This window comes from Gasterosteus aculeatus, chromosome 2, assembly GCF_964276395.1.
Source record: "Gasterosteus aculeatus chromosome 2, fGasAcu3.hap1.1, whole genome shotgun sequence".
NCBI classification, from domain to species: domain Eukaryota; kingdom Metazoa; phylum Chordata; class Actinopteri; order Perciformes; family Gasterosteidae; genus Gasterosteus; species Gasterosteus aculeatus.
Window position 1 is genome coordinate 6,779,710 of NC_135689.1, and position 17,086 is coordinate 6,796,795.

The window sequence follows — 17,086 nt, forward strand, 5'->3', positions numbered from 1 at the left end:
CATAGATAAAGACCTATAAACGTAATTGTAATTCCTAAATAATCATAAAACTTTCTTAACATTCTTAAAACGTTTCTATTCCACAAAAGATATGCCACAGAATTATGCTTATTTTACGTATGACTACTATTATAACCTGTAACTTCCTATTTCCCGGTTATTGGTCCGTTTGATTAGCTGCTTCTGGTGGCCTACATTTTGAAAACACTATATTCCCGATGGGTTTGAAGGCACCACTCGTGCGGCCCAACGGGTAACGGTTGGTCAGCAGCAGCGGCGCGGCGTCACTTCGCTTTGACGCACATCATTCACGCTGACATCAAACTTTTGATTCAAAACAAAAAAAAAGTGTCGTTTTGCTTCAACAGAAAACTACTTTCAAAGTTTGAAAATGTCTGACGACTCGTGGGCAGTCGCCGTCGATCTCCAAGAATCTACGACTCCATCACTACAGGTGCGTTTTGTAAAGGAGACAAACGCCTCCCCAAAAGTACCTCCGCTCTTCGCTCATTAGCAAGCGGGCTAATTTGCTACCTAGCTGCTGTTCACACCATGCTATCTTTTTTTTGGTTTAGCCCATAATGTTATTTTTCTCTAACCAGTTGAACCCCCCGAGGAAAGTGGATCGAGTGTGTTCCTTTCGTAACATAGGAGGAGACATAAACGGTAACTTATTAAAAAAAATAAAAAATCTCGATAACGTTCACACAGATCTATCCCGTAATTGCACCGCCCCGCGGCGGCGCATTGACGTTTCGCGTGGTGCCGTTTCCACCTGCGCAGGCAACGTTGAGCCGGAGACTGCTGAAAATGGAGGTTCGAGGAAAAGCTGGAACCAAGCGGACCTGGCCGAGCAGTCCCTGCTGAACAAACTGATCCGCCGCTCTCTGGTGCGGAACAGAAACCAGGTGGAGGTCCTGCAGCGGGACCCCGCGTCTCCCCTGTACTCCGTCAAGACCTTTGAGGAGTTGAGACTGTAAATACTTTTGTTGACTCTCTTGAAGCTCATACATGTTTGTTGTTGTTGTTGTTTTACTTTGTTTTAAACCGCGTGTGTCGTCACTGTGCCGTGATGGACAGGAAGCCCGAGCTGCTGAACGGGGTCTACGACATGGGATTCAACCGGCCCTCGAGGATCCAGGAGAACGCTCTGCCCATGATGTTGGCTCAGCCGTGAGTTCCTGCTCACCCTCCCCCCTTTTGGCAGTTGTTTCCCAAACCAGCCTTCAACACTAAAGTCACAAAATCTCTTTAACAACAAAACAAAACAAAAGCGCCTTGAAGCCTTAAATAATTTAGAATCAATAAGCCAAACCTCAGTTTAGACAATATTGTATATAATTGAGGGAAAACGGTCAATCCTCACTACTGAGAGCCTGGAACCAGATTTTCTTTTTTGTTTGCTTGACAAATTACTTGTACAATGAATCAATCATGTTGGTGAATGTTCTGGTAATCGGCACTGATTAATTTGAATGCCGTTCAGTGCAGCATTTGGCTGCAGTGGTGGTACAAGTATAATTGTTTTGTACCAAGTCTAGCACATTTAAATGGCCAAGATATAATTTAATTATACAACAGCTACATCCTGAATCAAAATGTACCATAACAATAATGAGAATGCAGGAAAGGCTAATTTGCCGTGAAGTTAGTGGATATGGGCAGTAACTAATGATTGTTTTATTGACAATTATTTTCTGTTTATTTGTTGGGCTGTAAAATCTTCCAGATAAAAACACTAAACAATAATACATAAATCAAAGTCTAGTGGCCGGAGTGATGCCATCATGTATTTTCTTTGTAATGATTAGAAAATCCTAATATCAAAATAGTTGAATCATTTTCTGTTGATTCTTCAAGCTCTAAAATGTATTGTAACTGATTACCTTGCAATAGTTTAAAAAAATGTGTGTGTCTTCATGTCCGTACTTCCTCCAGACCTCAGAATCTGATCGCCCAGTCACAGTCTGGCACGGGTAAAACCGCTGCCTTTTCTCTGGCCATGCTCAGCCATGTGAACCTGGAGAACAAGTGGACTCAGGTAAGCACAACGTGAAACCGGCCGAGCCAGCCGGCGTCGACGTTGAAATGCGCTCCACGTTAACCAAAGCGTTTGGGTCTTTCAGTGCCTGTGCATCTCGCCGACGTACGAGCTCGCTCTGCAGATCGGTCAAGTAATCGAGCAGATGGGGAAGTTTTGCCCCGACGTAAAACTGGCCTACGCCATTCGGGGAAACAGAAGTAGGAATTTGACCATAATTGTAATATTTTCTGCTGCAATGCGCGTCCAAAATTGTATTTGACTTCCTTTAGTGTGCCACAGTTGCTCATGGCATCACATGGATTTTCGCATTGTTTCCAGTGGAGCGAGGCACTAAGTTGCAGGAGCAGATTGTTGTCGGAACACCGGGCACCATCCTCGACTGGTGCACCAAGCACAAGCTCATTGACCCCAAGAAGATTACTATGTTTGTGCTCGACGAGGCTGACGTGATGATCGCCACACAAGGTCATCGGGACCAGAGCATACGGATCCACAGGTGCGTTGCTTTCAGAGCACAATAACCAGCGGTGAAATCCAAGGACTTTTCTCTGGCAACGTGGTTCTCGTGTTGCGATATTCTTCGGCATTTCTTTGTATCCCCACAGACTGCTAACAGAGAAATGCCAGATGCTCCTCTTCTCTGCAACCTTTGAGGACTCTGTGTGGAAGTTTGCAGAACGTGTGGTTCCTGATCCCAACATCATCAGGCTGAAGCGGGAAGAGGAGACGCTGGACACCATCAAGCAGTTCTACGTGATCTGTAGGGAGAAGGAGGACAAGTTCACATCACTGTGTAATCTCTATGGGAGCCTCACCATTGCACAGGCCATGATCTTCTGCCGTGTAAGTCAGCTGTTTTAACCCCGCATGCTACACACTTTCATCTCCATATGCCCATCATACGCCCGGTAAGGAAAGGTGTTTTTTTCGGTCCAGACACTGTCTCAGACGGCATTACAATGCCAGCTGATAGTTGAGGGTTTACATTTTGGTGTACTGAGGAATAAGATGTCTTTATCACATATTAATATAGCCGATTCCAGGAAGAATGTCTCCCTGAAGGGACGTAGTATTTTTTTTTGCGACATTATTATTTATTTATTTTTTCTTTAGACTCGCAAGATGGCTGCTTGGCTGTCTGTAAACCTGCGCTTGGAGGGGCACCAAGTGGCTTTACTGAGCGGCGAAATGACCGTGGAGCAGAGAGCAGCCGTCATCGAGCGCTTCAGGAACGGCAAGGAGAAAGTACTCGTGACTACAAACGTGTGCTCCAGAGGTGAGAGAGGTCTTCCTTTTGTAGAACGCTCATGCTATCTGTCCTCAGGTCTCCAACCCATTTTGACTTTATGTTGAGCCCAGGTATTGATGTGGAGCAAGTGTCGCTCGTGGTCAACTTTGACCTCCCCGTGGGCCTGGACGGGAAGGCCGACAACGAGACGTACCTCCACCGGATTGGCCGCACGGGGCGCTTCGGCAGGAGAGGGTTTGCGGTCAATATGGTGGACGGCGAAAAGAGCATGGACATCATCCACGAGATCGAGATGCATTTCAGTATGTTGCTGGTTTTCTTTCAGTTCTAGCGTGTAGAACAGCAACTGCCCGGATCCCAACGTGACTTTTGTCTCCCCGTCTCTCTGCCACAGACAGGACAATCACGGAGCTGGACACGAGCAATCTGGAGGAAATGGAAAGCTTGATCAGCTGAAGGCTCTGCTACGTGCAGGAATAAAACGGAGGCGTTACCTCAAAAGCGACTTGAGTTATTTGCACGGTTTATTGTTTGAATTATTTTATTGTTTACAGCTGAGATGCATGCTAGTTTTGACTATGCAAACTTGTTTTATGGCGGTTCTTTGTGCCAAAGTTCTTTTTCATAGATGTGTCCGACCTTGATTGCTGGAGTGCCTTCTAAGCCTTTATAAGCTGTCTCCCAGAGACTATAAACCTGCCGTCAGCTGTGAAACAGCACTTAAGAAGAGTGGTGAAGAGACTACGGCGAATGGTTTGCAGTGTTGTTTGATGTGAATTATTAACATATGATTGTGGAGATTTAAGAATGGATCTGATTTTAAAAATCATGGTTGAGTTCAAATAAAATCTCCTTGAGTGAGTTGAAGCAATTAATACTGTTTAAATGCCCTTTTTTCTTCCACAGCTGTTAAGACTGTGAAGCCAGAGTTGTTGCTCTTTTTGTGTGGGTGAAAAATAAATAACTACTGTTGCATATTAAATCTGTTGAGTTTCTTGCAGTTGAAATACTTTTGACACCTTCAGCATAGAGATGTTTTTGGCATCGTATCAAGCAGGACCATTTAATCCTGTATCCAAAACGCTGAATGTTCCTCAGAACCTTTTATAAAACAATATTTAATAAAAATGTATTTTTTTTCAGGTAATGTAGAATATGTTCAAAACACAGGTAACTTGTAACTTCTAAATTCTCTCTCTTCCGTTGCCAGAGTGAGCAGATCGACTTCATATTGTCTTACCTTAACTCCTCACACAGCTTTCATCTATCTAGAAAGGATTTTATGGATCCATTCAGTATGAATGTCATTTTGACTCTAAGAAAAGAACCAGTGTTGCTAAGGAGACGGGTGTCACTGCTAATTTTGATAATTATGCCTGTGCTTTAACCTCTGTGGCGTGTCATTAGCCCCTCTGTGAAAGAGACCCACAGCTGTCCTGGTCATGGTGCACTAACTACTATAGTGTCTCTGCAAGTTACCGTATCCCAACTAGTTGCTCAGCACATACAAATCTGCAAAATCAATAATCATTCACAGGATTAACTAGTTATGTACCCATTTTAGAAGTTGTGATAAAAGTTGAGTCAATAGTTCTCCATCTATTGGCTGTACTGTTCAAACCATATTTGGCATATCAGAACATTCACAACAGAAACTACGATTAATGCAACAACCTGTATTTTGTTTCTCTTATGCTTTAGTATTGAATACAAGATTCTTGATATTGATAACTGACTGCAGACAATTTGTTAATTTACTAATTACCTCCTATTTGGAATGAATAAAGTATACTTGTAATTTGAAATGTCCTCACAGGCCAACTGTGGATATATAAGGCCACCCAGGATACCTTTTTTATAGTGTTCTGAGCAAAGGTGCAGCAAAACAACTTACATTAGTGGATCTAACTGCTCTGAAAAATATGATCGTGAATGCAGATTCAGAAAAATAAATGTGACCGTTGCTGATTGTCCCACATTGGGCCGAGTCCAACCTTCTTTTTTTTTAATCTCATGAACTGCTGGACACAAAATGTCTTCGACCTCATCAACTCCTGCATCATTCTGCAACGTGACGCTCAAACACCCAAAGTTAAAGGTCACATCTAACAACACGAACAAACGCAACATTTAAGTTCACTCGTGCACTTTAATCCTGCGAGATGCACAGCAGCGATCTGTTCAAGATGCCGCACTGGGCCAAGCTCATCCCCATGTCCGTGAAGGTCCTGCGTGGCACGTCCATGGTCTCGATGGAAGCGCCTCCGTACTCGGCTTCGTACCTGAGCTCCGCGCTGGCTCTCACCGCCAGCAGCGTGTCCGTGGGGTCAAAGTGCCGCTCAAACCTCCTACCGCACGGCGCCCGGATGGCCAGCAGCAAACTGCCCCTCTCCTCTGTCGTAGTCGGTGCCCGGTCGAGGGGCTTAGGCCCAGCCCCCCCGCCCACCTCAGAGCCGCTGGTCCGGGTCGTGTCCCTGTCCCTCGTGGGCCGATCGCGCTGCAGGACAGCGGCGTAAGACAGCCGCGTGGACGTGTTTTTGCCGGGACTGACACCTGACTGCCTTCCGCCTATGGACGGGAGAACCGTGTACTTGTTTAAGGGCGGCGGCGGAGCGTCGGGAGCGTGTTGCAGCACCGGCAGGGCCCCGTCCTCCTGCCTCCTCATAGTGGGTTGGGACTGGGAGCGCAGGGATCTGCTCGGCCTGCTGGACGCGGGACAATCTGGAGACACAGATTGCGCACTCCGTGTGGCGTCGACGCCGCCGGAATGCGAAGAGTCGTCAACAGACGGTCTGCTTCGCCCTTTGGAGGACTTTGGCCTCGTCAGATGCATCGGTGGCAACGGGAGAGTTGAAAATAGCCCCTTGGGGTGAGAATTAACCGTCGTTTCTTGGCTCCAGTCCTTCACAATAAGAGTCGAAGGCAACGATACCCCGACGGTCAGAAGTCGGCTCACTACACGGAAGAAATCATGTCCCTGAAGCTCAATTAAAGGTTAAACCGCTGGAAATTCAGCTTGTTCGCTTTTACGTCCAGTTTATGCTCGAAGTGCCTCTCTTTTAGCGTCAGCGAGGTTGCTATGACAGTTCGGTTGCCTTGACGACGGCTCGTGGTTGGAGTCACGGAGCCCCCTGCTGTTGGAAGCACGCAGCTGCAGCTATATATGTAATGTAGTTCAGGGGGGTTCTGTCTCTCTAAAAGCTTTAAAAGCATATTCAACGTTTGTTTTAAAACCGTCATACTTCAGAACTTTTCTTATGTAAATGATAAGGAATCATAAACATGATCATATCAACTCAATTCCAATATGTTGTTGACCAGAGCTGTAAAAGCATTGGAAGAGGGCACTTGTGTGCCTGCAAAACATCTTGCTGAATGTATAAAACGTTAAATTGCATTCATTGATTTTTTTTTTTGTAATTTCTATTGGAATGTGTAACTAAACTGATCAAACCATTTTAATTTCTTATTGAAATGATAGCAGTACAAGGAAAAGTTACAACATTATCTTCTTCAGTAAATGTACTTTGTTCTAAAGGAACTTTCTTCACAAAAGTATGTCTCACAAGTCACTGTTAAGTCTATTTGGACTATTGGAGTTTTATAAAAGTTGAATTATAAGAGAAGTACAGTCATAACAGTACCGGTATGTAGTGACCACTACATTCACAATCGTGAGCACCAAAATATAAAAACGTGACTCAAGCAGAGTTCATTCATGTCTTCATTTACTTAAGATTATGTCACACAATTAATCTACAACTTTTCAAAATACTAATTCATAATCATCAACCAATTATATTCACTATTGTACACTGTTAATACATTCGTTTTTAATTAGTCATAATGTATAGATTACATTACATTCTTAAGAAACAACACACCAATCACTTGTTAACAGTGTATCTGTGATTTGTACATAGAAGAAACAGCATTGAGATCATTTACAGTGGGGGCAGCAGCTCAGAGTCCACCGCTTACAGCCGTTGATTGATTATTCCTTTTTCTCTCCCAAAGTGTCTTAAGTGTTTGGTTTGGCCATTAGGCTAATGTGTTTTTGAAGCATCCACAGTACTGATTACTTCTGTTTTGTAATGTACATTTGCTTTTTAATGTTCAAGATCAATGTAATGCTGTTGGCACTTCAATTACGAATGCAGTTGGTCATTTGACTGATCATTTTTACAACACGACTATAGAAATCCATCCAGTATATTGCATTGTACAACATCAAATTTATGAGGCTGTATTTGGAATGAAATAGGGTGTGAGAACTTTAAAAACCTGACTTAATGGTCCTATTACCACATTATAATCAACATAAATGCTGTAGGCAGTGAGCTAAAACTTTGGTTCAACTGTTTCCCTTTGTCTACTTAAATTAAAATAGTCTGCAAGGGAAAGTTGAATTTAAAAGAAGCATGTTATAAATATTGCAGATAAACATGCAACATTTAAAGTGTAAGGTAGTATACAATACAATATGTAAAAAACAAAAGTGTCGGTAGACGTTTGCTTAATCAATAACACTTTGCAGATAATAAACAACCCTTATGTTACCAAAAACCTAGTAGCTAGATTAAAGTGCCAAATAACACAACCTTTTGCTTTCTATGGCAAATCCATCAGGCTGTGTCGAGTGTAAAGGTCCTCTGTGATCTGGTACACCTCAGAGATGAGAGGCAGCGCCTCCCCCAGCTTGGCCACGACCTGCTCCGGGGGGCCAACGTTCATCGCTTCCAAGAAAGCCGGTCGCCCCGGGATCATGCAGAACGCCATGCCGGCGGCCTTGCGGATTACCCAGGGGTGGTGCCGCGAGAGGGACTCGTTATAGGCCTCCGAACACATGGTCGAGGTCTTGCTGTCCTCGCCGCTGGTGCGCAGGCGCTCCAGGAAGAGCTCCAGCCACCGCAGCGCGCGGTGCAGCCGCAGCAGGGTGCGACAGCCGGACTCCGGGTGGCTGCCCCGCTTGCTCAGGTCCACCAGGTCGTTCTCCAGCTCATACGCCACCATCGACTGGACGGTGACGTACCGGGAACCGTTCTCGCCTTTCAAGTGGGCCACCAGGATGTTGATCTTGTTGACGGCGTCGCTGGAGATGAAGCCAAAAACGCTGCCCAAGCTGTTCAAAAGTCTGCGAATGGGACAAAACGCAACCGTGTGTGTTAACTCCGCACTCTTGGCTTTAGTTTATTTTTCGGTATAGTATGATACATAAACTCACCTTACAAGACCACGCCACCCAGCCACATACTGTTCGAGGTAGATTTCTTTGCTATCCGACAAACACAACTTGAAAGTGTCGAGCACCTCCTGTAAGGAGAATTTCTCTTCTTCTTCTGTACCGGCCATGGTTATCTATACGGAAGTGCTATCAACCAAAGCCAATCGGCAACTAGCGGCTACCAAGCAACTGGGCGACTGTGACAAATGTAGTACACGACTGTAGTACAAGAGGCAGAATACATACAAAATTCAGAAAAAAAGGAAATGTAAGCGACTTTTCATCTCAGTGGAAAGACAGGTCATTCCTGCTCTGTTCTGCCTCTACTGCGCAGACTCGAGCCGGGAAATACCGGAAATGGGCAACTTGCCTCAAAAATAAAAGCGCTATCTTGGCTGTTGGGCAGATTTTAGCATCTTTAATATTGTTTCCGCAAATGGTGGATTGAGTCAACCTATGGAATTCAAGATTTGTGTAAATTAATGTTTATTGTAAACTGTCACAAAACACAGCACATCTCCTCAACATGTTCTGTAGTCAAGTCTTAGAACATGGACAAAAAGGAGTTTAATTTGAAAGAGCTGCCCGGAAGTGCGTAGCTAGACGAGAAGAGGTCGATACTTGAAGTGACCCACATGGATGCCAGTTAGACAATACAAATCTTGGTAAACAAGGCTATATATCAGAAGAAGACCAACGTCCTGGGATAACTTGGTATACTATCTCATCTTCAACCACAGGGCTGAGATAACATGCCCGAAATTAAAGTAACGCCACTGGGTGAGTAATGTTAACGCCACAGTTGGAAGCTATCATATGCTATGCTAGTTCCGTCAACAATACATGTGTCAATAACTTTTAGATGTTATATATTCTCTTAATTCCCTGCGCACTTTTGAGCAGCAGTAACTTGTGTGATTTTTTTCAGTAGTGTTCGTCGAAAAGACTTTGTAAGTCTGACCCGTCACTGCCAGTAGCCGCCGTTAGCTGCCGAAGCTAACTTTGTTAGTTGTTGCATTTGCTGTGAGGCAGTTTTTAACTTCCCTGTTCCCTCTCCAAGGTGCTGGACAGGATGTCGGCCGCAGCTGCATCCTTGTCTCTATTGGAGGCAAAAACATAATGCTCGATTGTGGGATGCACATGGGATACAACGATGATGTAAGTAAACTATTTTAGATTTCAATTTGATTGCTTGACCCGAATAAGTGGGGAAAATAAGACTCCAATTATATCCAACATCAGACCTGCACATTCAGTAACAGACATTATAAAACCTACATAAACACAGCTTGTGGTGCTATGAATTGAAGCATGACATAAGAGCTTAGATGTCTGCCTTTAATCGAATCCACATTAACATATGAAAATAAATTACGGTCTAATCCTAATTTTCATTGCAGAGACGTTTCCCAGACTTTTCTTACATAACTCAGAATGGGCGCCTTACTGAGTTTCTGGACTGTGTGATCATCAGGTTTGTTGTATTCACAATGTGTAGCGTAAGTTCTCTCACTAATATACATAGAATCCATTAAACAATCCAGTGTTTTTACCGGTTCCTTTTTTAGCCATTTCCACTTGGACCACTGTGGCGCTCTGCCCTTCATGAGTGAGATGGTGGGCTACGATGGACCCATCTACATGACCCATCCGACCAAGGCCATCTGTCCCATTTTGCTGGAGGACTTTCGGAAGATCACCGTTGACAAAAAGGGAGAAACCAACTTCTTCACCTCGCAAATGATCAAGGACTGCATGAAGAAAGTGGTACCTTTGAACCTGCATCAAACCGTCCAGGTGCAGTGGTTATATGATTCTTGCAGCTATCCATCTGTCACTCATTTCTGCACCAGCTGCCCGTCTCTTTGGATAGCGAATCAAGCTGTTTTTGTTGTGCTGCTGTCAGGTGGATGATGAGCTGGAGATCAAGGCGTACTATGCAGGTCATGTCCTGGGAGCTGCCATGGTGCACATCAAAGTGGGATCAGAGTCTGTGGTCTACACTGTGAGTGCAAACAAGTCTGCGCTTTCTCAGAGTCAGTATCCGAGAGTGCATTTGACGGACAGGTTGTAAGAAAAATGTGTTTTCATTCATCAGGGAGACTACAACATGACACCGGACAGGCATTTAGGGTGAGAATTTCCTTTATTGTATTTAATGATTAAATGCTGAAGTTTATGCCTACGGTCTCTTCAACGTTGTGTTTCTATGTTTGCAGTGCAGCATGGATTGACAAGTGCCGTCCAGACCTCCTCATCTCAGAGTCCACATATGCCACCACCATCCGGGACTCAAAGAGATGCAGAGAGAGGGACTTTTTGAAGAAAGTGCATGAAAGCATAGAAAGAGGCGGAAAGGTCATTTTCAGAGTTGTTGTAATCCTGTATTTTCAGGTGTTTACTTTCCTTCCTTTATCTCATAGTGGAGAGATCAGACTTACAAATTTTGTTTTCTTCATCTTTTTAGGTTCTCATTCCAGTTTTTGCTCTCGGAAGGGCACAAGAACTCTGCATCCTTTTGGAAACGTTTTGGTAAGTTCTTCAAAAGAAGTGAAATTCACATAGGATGCCTCATATTACCTTAAACATTTTATAAATTCTTGTGTGTAAATAAATCAGTCAAAATGTGTAAATAAGAGAGCAAATGTGAAGTGATAAATAATCTCAGTGATTCAGATTTTTATTTGTTCGGCAAAATAAAAATATATGAAAAAAAATTTACTCAATCTGTGTTTTTATGTTTAAAAGAACAATTGATGCATTCTCCATTAACTTTTTTGTAATATGTTCTGGCTTATTATCTCCTCTCTTCAAACAGGGAGAGAATGAACCTAAAGGCCCCGATCTACTTTTCCACTGGGCTGACGGAGAAAGCCAATCATTATTACAAGCTTTTCATAACATGGACCAACCAGAAGATTCGAAAAACCTTTGTACAGAGAAACATGTTTGAATTTAAGCACATAAAGGCTTTTGATCGCTCCTATGCTGATAACCCTGGACCTATGGTAAGAATGTGTTTTTGGTTTTGGAATGGAAATTCAAATGACTGTGAACTACAACTTGATGTGCACTTTTAGGTGGTGTTTGCCACACCGGGTATGTTGCATGCCGGCCAGTCTTTGCAAATCTTCAAGAAGTGGGCTGGTAATGAGAAAAATATGGTGAGTCTTGAGAGAAAATAGAAGACGTTATTATTCATTTTTTTCCCAAATGAAGAACTAGTTGTTTTTTTTTTTTGTTTTTTTAGGTAATCATGCCTGGGTATTGTGTACAAGGAACAATCGGTCACAAGATCCTAAACGGGCAGAGGAAACTTGAAATGGAAGGCAGATCAACAGTAAGATATTTTATTTTTCCCTTTGTGTGTCACAGTTATGGGATCAAACTTTATTTTGGGGGTTGCAATCCAATTTGATTCAACACGAGGAAACTGGAGGTGCAAAAAACGCCTGCAGCACTATATTATAGAGAGATTTAGACAGAGGCTGGTTTTCACCTGCTTTCAGTCTGTGATAACGTATTAAGACAAATGTCCCCTGGATTTAGCTCTACATTTAATAAAAGTGAAAGATTTATCATCTAACTTTCAGCAGTAAAAACAGTAAGTGTATTTCCCCAGAACTGACCGGAACAGAATAATAAAACAAAACAACAACAACAAAAAAGGAGAAATATTTTCTCACGGCTCCTTTTTTTTTAAATAACCCCAACAAATTGGGATCCATGAGAAAAACAACTCTGGACTTGATGGACTGGATTTCTGTGCTTCTTACAGTTGGATGTGAAGCTACAGGTGGAGTACATGTCCTTCAGTGCCCATGCAGACGCCAAGGGCATCATGCAGCTCATTCGCATGGCTGAGCCTCGAAACATGCTGCTTGTACACGGGGAGGCGGTAAAAATGGAGTTCCTCAAGGGCAAGATCGAACAGGAGTTCAGTGAGTGCATATCCAACCACATAAACAATGTCACGCCCATTGGAAGTCATTGGTGGAAGTGTGCATGCAATGGAGATGGTGGTTGTCAGTCCTGGTCATGTTCTTTTTAAATGGCAGGCATAGATTGCCACATGCCAGCCAACGGAGAGACGGTGGCTGTCACAACGAATCCCAGCGTGCCTGTGGACATCTCCCTCAACCTGCTCAAGCGAGGGATGGCTCTCGGAGGTATGTTTTTTGTTGTTGTTGTTTTTGTTTTGTTTAATTCACAACCTAAGGAGTAATAAACTGGCACAAAGTTTTCATTTGGTTACAAGGAGTTTTAGTTTAATCTTTCCGTTTGACTGAATGTATCTGTTTAATTTCTCGTTTATTCATTTATGTTCCAAACCATTCTTGTGTTGCAGGGCTGCTTCCTGATCCCAAAAAGCCTCGTACCATGCATGGAACCCTGATCATGAAGGAAAACGTAAGTTCAAATACTTCTGACTACATGTCAGTGCAGTTAGTCTGTCGCCACTGGACTATATAAATACGTTATGCGACCTGCCAGATGGCAATGGCTCAGTTACCGCATTCAACAGACAACTGGTGCGACTGCCCTCTGTCTTTCCCTGCGCACAGAGTCTGAAGCTGGTGTCGTCGGAGCAGGCCCTGAAGGAGCTGGGCCTCAACGAACACCAGTTACGTTTCACCTGCCGCGTGCAGCTCCAAGACCCGCACAGCGACTCTGACACACTTCACAGAATCTACACACACCTTAAGAGGTCAGCGTAGCACTGCAGGAGGAGGAGCTTCACTGGGCTTCCCGCAACAACTTTCTAATCTGCATTTTTTGACTTTACCTTTCTGAGAATTAAGATATTTAATCTCATTTTACTGTGTGACATGTTAGATAACATCTGTGTTAAAAATGTGTTTTTTCTCTTCTATGCTTCAGTGTGTTAAAGGGTTATACCATACAGCATCTCCCCGATGGTACGGTCATGGTGGAGTCGATTGTCATCAAAGTCTCCTCCTGTGCTGAAGACGCCAACACCAAGGTCTTGCTACTTTCCTGGAGTTATCAGGTAAAAATGTCATCTAAACGCTTATTATTTTTGGCACCATAAAAACAAACTTGCGTGCCATACGCTGATGAAATATTCATTTTAAGATTTCATTTTTTTGCATTTTTTATCTTGCAGTTCACAGCAAATAAATAATAACTAAATTGGTGCCTCAGTGCTTAAGCATTTCATCATCATAATTATCTTAATTCCCATTGTATTTATCTTTCATTTATCTCAGTGGAAGCTTATAAGATATACAAAAGGGGGCTTTGACTAGATGCCTGTGGAACTCCTTATGATGCATTGATAGACTCAGCTATGCAGATCTATTTTGGTTTTGTGGTCAGTTGTGAACTGAAACTGATCAAAAAGGCCGTAGGCGGGGAGACGCTTTTAGAGTTGGTTGTAAACAAGCGTGCTTTTATAGCTGTGCGCCATTTCTCCTTTTTTTTGTCCTATATCAAGGTATTTGGACTTTTTACTCAAGTCAGTCAACCTATCCTTTGCTCTGCAAATGTAAGCTTTGACCTCTGCGTCATCTGCTAAACCAAAGTGTGAACAAGCAAACTACCACTATATATGCCAAAGGTTATGCCCCATTTTGTTCCGTGTTCATTTAATGAAATGAGTGATTATAAGAACTGCCGATCCTTTTTCGCCACAGCACATGCTTATGTTGGATTTTACACAATAAAGGTTTGGACCGCTAGCGATCAGTTAACGAGTCTTTACAAGCCCAAAAAGTCTGGGGAAATGGTTGTTAAATAAGACTTGTGTGGGTAGACAGTGTGGGAGGAGACAGTGGTGGGAAACCTTATATTTAAACTGCTATCACTGCGTAACGGAAGGTTGCGGAGTGGTTTCCTGTCAAAAGCACACAGAGAAAATTGTGTTACTCTTATCTCTTTAATCTCACATGTGTAATCTCCCAATGAAGATTGCAATAAATGTCAAATGAATGAATCAATTCAATAAATTTAAATAGATCTGCAGAAAATGAAAGGCCAACTAATCTGATAACCAATCAAGTATTCAATGTTTATTTGTAACATACAGAGTAATAAACATACAAAAAAGTACCACAGTTATAGTAGCGATGCGAATTAAAAAAAAATACTTTAAAAGACTTAAAAAAGTCAACCAACCTATATGTGAAAAAATGTTCTTCTGGAAAACCCTGATATATTTTATTTCATTGTAAATTAAATATCTTTTGAAGTTTTATCAGACAAACAGCAGAAGATGTCTCCTTGGGCTTTAGACATTTTTCAGGCTTACAGTATTTTCTATACAAAACAATTAATTAAAATCAGAAATATAATCTGTTTATTAAATTACAATGGAACCATATTTTGTTCATGCTTTCTCAACATCTGCTTTTTCGGTCCTCTTTTGATTTATCTCACTGCTGATACCCATTTCCAAGTATCTTTTTATTCTTTTAATGTGTTAAGATGAAAATCCTGCATCTATTGAATTAATATTCTGGTTTTCTTTCTCAGGACGAGGACCTGGGCAGCTTTCTTTCAACTCTGCTGAAAAAAGGGCTCCCATCCGGACTCTGCTGAAATATCTTTTGTTTCCAAAACAAGAACATTTGAAGGAAATTTCACACTAAAATTAACTCATGTACTCTCACTCCATATCTCACTTTAAGCCCGGATTTGCGGAGGCTCAAAACTCCTTCCAAATGCAGAGGATTCCATATTTTGTAGTTGTAAACCTTAAACCGGTTGCCTTGGAATACTGATTGTAATTGACCCATTCTTCTTAGTAGGGTACTCTTTCATGGACTCGTTAACTGAATTGCACAAGAGTAAGAAAAATAAGATGCTGATTTGTCACTTAATTTTGTTGTACAAGTCAGTTTCAATAAACACGTTTGTTTTTTTTAACGTTCATAATCAATGACTCGTATAAGGTGATGGGCACAGTATGCATACACTGTTACCATACACTGTTACCATACACCGTTACCGTTCAGCTCATTGCGATGGTGTATACCCCCCTACTTCTCCGGACTCTCCCCCAGGGCCACGCCATCTTCAACTGCTTCCATTTGCAGTGGGTGGTAGTGAGGTAGTAAAGCACGGGGTCCAGGCACGTGTTTAAGGTGACGAGCGCCATGGTGACCCGCCTGGCGTGGTAGATGGCGTTGACCAAAAAGCAGCTCTGGAGGACCCCCATCCGTCGCAGGAAGTGCAGCAGGTACGCCACGTGGTTTGGCAGGAAGCAGAGCAGCGTTATGGCCAGGATGGTGTAAATGACCTTCACGGCCTTTTGGGCGGTTTTAGTCTTTATCCTGGAGATGCGCTTCGCCGCCAGCGGGTAGCACACCAGGATGATGACGGATGGCACCAGGGAGCCAAAGATCAGGCCCAGCAGGCTGTACCCCAGCAGGCGCCTGTCCCACTCCTCCTTGGCGAAATTCTCGAAGCAGCTGTGGCCTCCGGATGCGTGCGCGTTGGTGTTCAGGGGCCCCATGAGGACGAAGACCAGCATGGCCACCGCCATCACGCACCAGAGCACAACGCTCACGACCAGGGAGCAGCGGTGGCTCCGCATTTTCAAATGGCTGTGCGGGTGTACTGTGGCCATGTAGCGGTCCACGCAGATACAAGTCATGAAGAAGATGCTCAAGTAGATGTTGGCGAAGAACAGGGTGCCGGTGACGTGGCAGGCGACATCCCCGAACACCCAGTTGTTACTGTTGAGGTGGTAGTGGATCCTTAAAGGCAACGTGCACAGGATGAGAATGTCTGCCACCGCCAGATTGCTGATGTAAACACTGAAGGCCGTGCGGGAAGTGATCTTGCAGGTGAAGACAAAAAGGGCGATCAGATTTCCTGGTAGACCTGCTACTAAAGCGAGGATGTAGACCGTTGGGAAGAAGTAGCACTGGTACTCTACTGAGGGGGGACTGCAGTCGCCACCTGTCACATTCATCTTTGCAGTGTGAGGGTTTGTTCAGATGAAAGCCAGTGAGCCTCGGTCGATTCTCATAAACGCTTCTTACTGCAACACAAACATGTTTCCATTCAGTTTTACCACTTTCAGTTTCTCACTCGACAAATATTCTTTTTGTTCCAGAAGGTGCCCACTCATTTTCAGACATGACACACGTTTACTCACACATTGAATTACGGAGTTAAACAGAAATGAAAGAGACTCGTAGATAACTTGCTTCCTTGTTTCAATCTTGAGCACTAAATCAATTGTGAGACTTTAAAGAGAGATATAATTATATATGTAAAATGTGTTTATATATAATATATTATAGACCCTACTTTAAAAATATTTACACAAAATAAACCTAGAATATGTACAGTTGAAGTTTTTTTAAAAAGCAGTTCGGAAAATAAAGCTTACCAAGTTGTTTTCCTTGAAGCTGTTGTCTGATCTCCAGTTGAAGAAAGCGGCACTGTATGTTTCAAAAACATGAGATGCAAGCTTAGTTTTGCAGGTGCACATTGGTTGAGCAGCTCCTCTGATTGTGGTGAAAAGTGCTGTACATGTCTTTATTTTCTGTTTCAGTGGTAAGCCATGGGCATGAAAACCGCATGACACACTGTTTCC

At 43.1% G+C, this 17,086-nt stretch overlaps 5 protein-coding genes across 6 annotated transcripts; 2 read left to right on the forward strand and 3 right to left on the reverse strand.

Moving 5' to 3' along the window:
- The first annotated feature begins 178 nt into the window (after nucleotides 1-178).
- ddx19a (DEAD-box helicase 19a) lies at nucleotides 179-4,275 on the forward strand. The gene is made up of 11 exons (XM_040192425.2): nucleotides 179-454; nucleotides 603-666; nucleotides 784-976; nucleotides 1,081-1,173; nucleotides 1,939-2,041; nucleotides 2,127-2,241; nucleotides 2,363-2,540; nucleotides 2,650-2,887; nucleotides 3,158-3,320; nucleotides 3,404-3,595; nucleotides 3,688-4,275. Exons 1-11 carry the CDS (start codon nucleotides 392-394, stop codon nucleotides 3,747-3,749), a joined length of 1,464 nt encoding a protein of 487 aa, XP_040048359.2. The 5' UTR covers nucleotides 179-391; the 3' UTR covers nucleotides 3,750-4,275.
- ubxn10 (UBX domain protein 10) lies at nucleotides 2,667-6,864 on the reverse strand. 2 transcript variants are annotated; one of them, XM_040192430.2, is made up of 2 exons: nucleotides 5,576-6,864; nucleotides 2,667-2,802 (listed from the first exon to the last, which is right to left on the reverse strand). In XM_040192430.2, the coding sequence occupies exons 1-2, from the start codon at nucleotides 6,124-6,126 to the stop codon at nucleotides 2,784-2,786; spliced, it is 570 nt and encodes a 189-aa protein (XP_040048364.2). In that variant the 5' UTR covers nucleotides 6,127-6,864; the 3' UTR covers nucleotides 2,667-2,783. The 2 variants fall into 2 exon arrangements, with proteins under 2 accessions (XP_040048364.2, XP_040048363.2); XM_040192429.2 differs by lacking the exon at nucleotides 2,667-2,802 and having other exon boundaries at nucleotides 5,262-6,864.
- Nucleotides 6,865-7,004: 140 nt separating this feature from the next.
- Nucleotides 7,005-8,855, reverse strand: cptp (ceramide-1-phosphate transfer protein). The gene is made up of 2 exons (XM_040192431.2): nucleotides 8,518-8,855; nucleotides 7,005-8,427 (listed from the first exon to the last, which is right to left on the reverse strand). The coding sequence occupies exons 1-2, from the start codon at nucleotides 8,643-8,645 to the stop codon at nucleotides 7,905-7,907; spliced, it is 651 nt and encodes a 216-aa protein (XP_040048365.2). The 5' UTR covers nucleotides 8,646-8,855; the 3' UTR covers nucleotides 7,005-7,904.
- A 5-nt stretch (nucleotides 8,856-8,860) lies between these two features.
- ints11 (integrator complex subunit 11) lies at nucleotides 8,861-15,405 on the forward strand. Its single transcript, XM_040192424.2, has 17 exons — nucleotides 8,861-9,297; nucleotides 9,578-9,675; nucleotides 9,918-9,991; nucleotides 10,086-10,314; nucleotides 10,424-10,522; nucleotides 10,616-10,650; nucleotides 10,737-10,875; nucleotides 10,985-11,049; nucleotides 11,336-11,525; nucleotides 11,598-11,681; nucleotides 11,768-11,857; nucleotides 12,296-12,458; nucleotides 12,576-12,686; nucleotides 12,866-12,927; nucleotides 13,083-13,225; nucleotides 13,399-13,528; nucleotides 15,013-15,405. The coding sequence occupies exons 1-17, from the start codon at nucleotides 9,270-9,272 to the stop codon at nucleotides 15,076-15,078; spliced, it is 1,806 nt and encodes a 601-aa protein (XP_040048358.2). The 5' UTR covers nucleotides 8,861-9,269; the 3' UTR covers nucleotides 15,079-15,405.
- LOC120828813 (lysophosphatidic acid receptor 6) lies at nucleotides 14,531-17,031 on the reverse strand. Its single transcript, XM_040192426.2, has 2 exons — nucleotides 16,880-17,031; nucleotides 14,531-16,525 (listed from the first exon to the last, which is right to left on the reverse strand). The coding sequence occupies exon 2, from the start codon at nucleotides 16,454-16,456 to the stop codon at nucleotides 15,491-15,493; it is 966 nt and encodes a 321-aa protein (XP_040048360.2). The 5' UTR covers nucleotides 16,457-16,525; nucleotides 16,880-17,031; the 3' UTR covers nucleotides 14,531-15,490.
- Nucleotides 17,032-17,086: the final 55 nt, after the last annotated feature.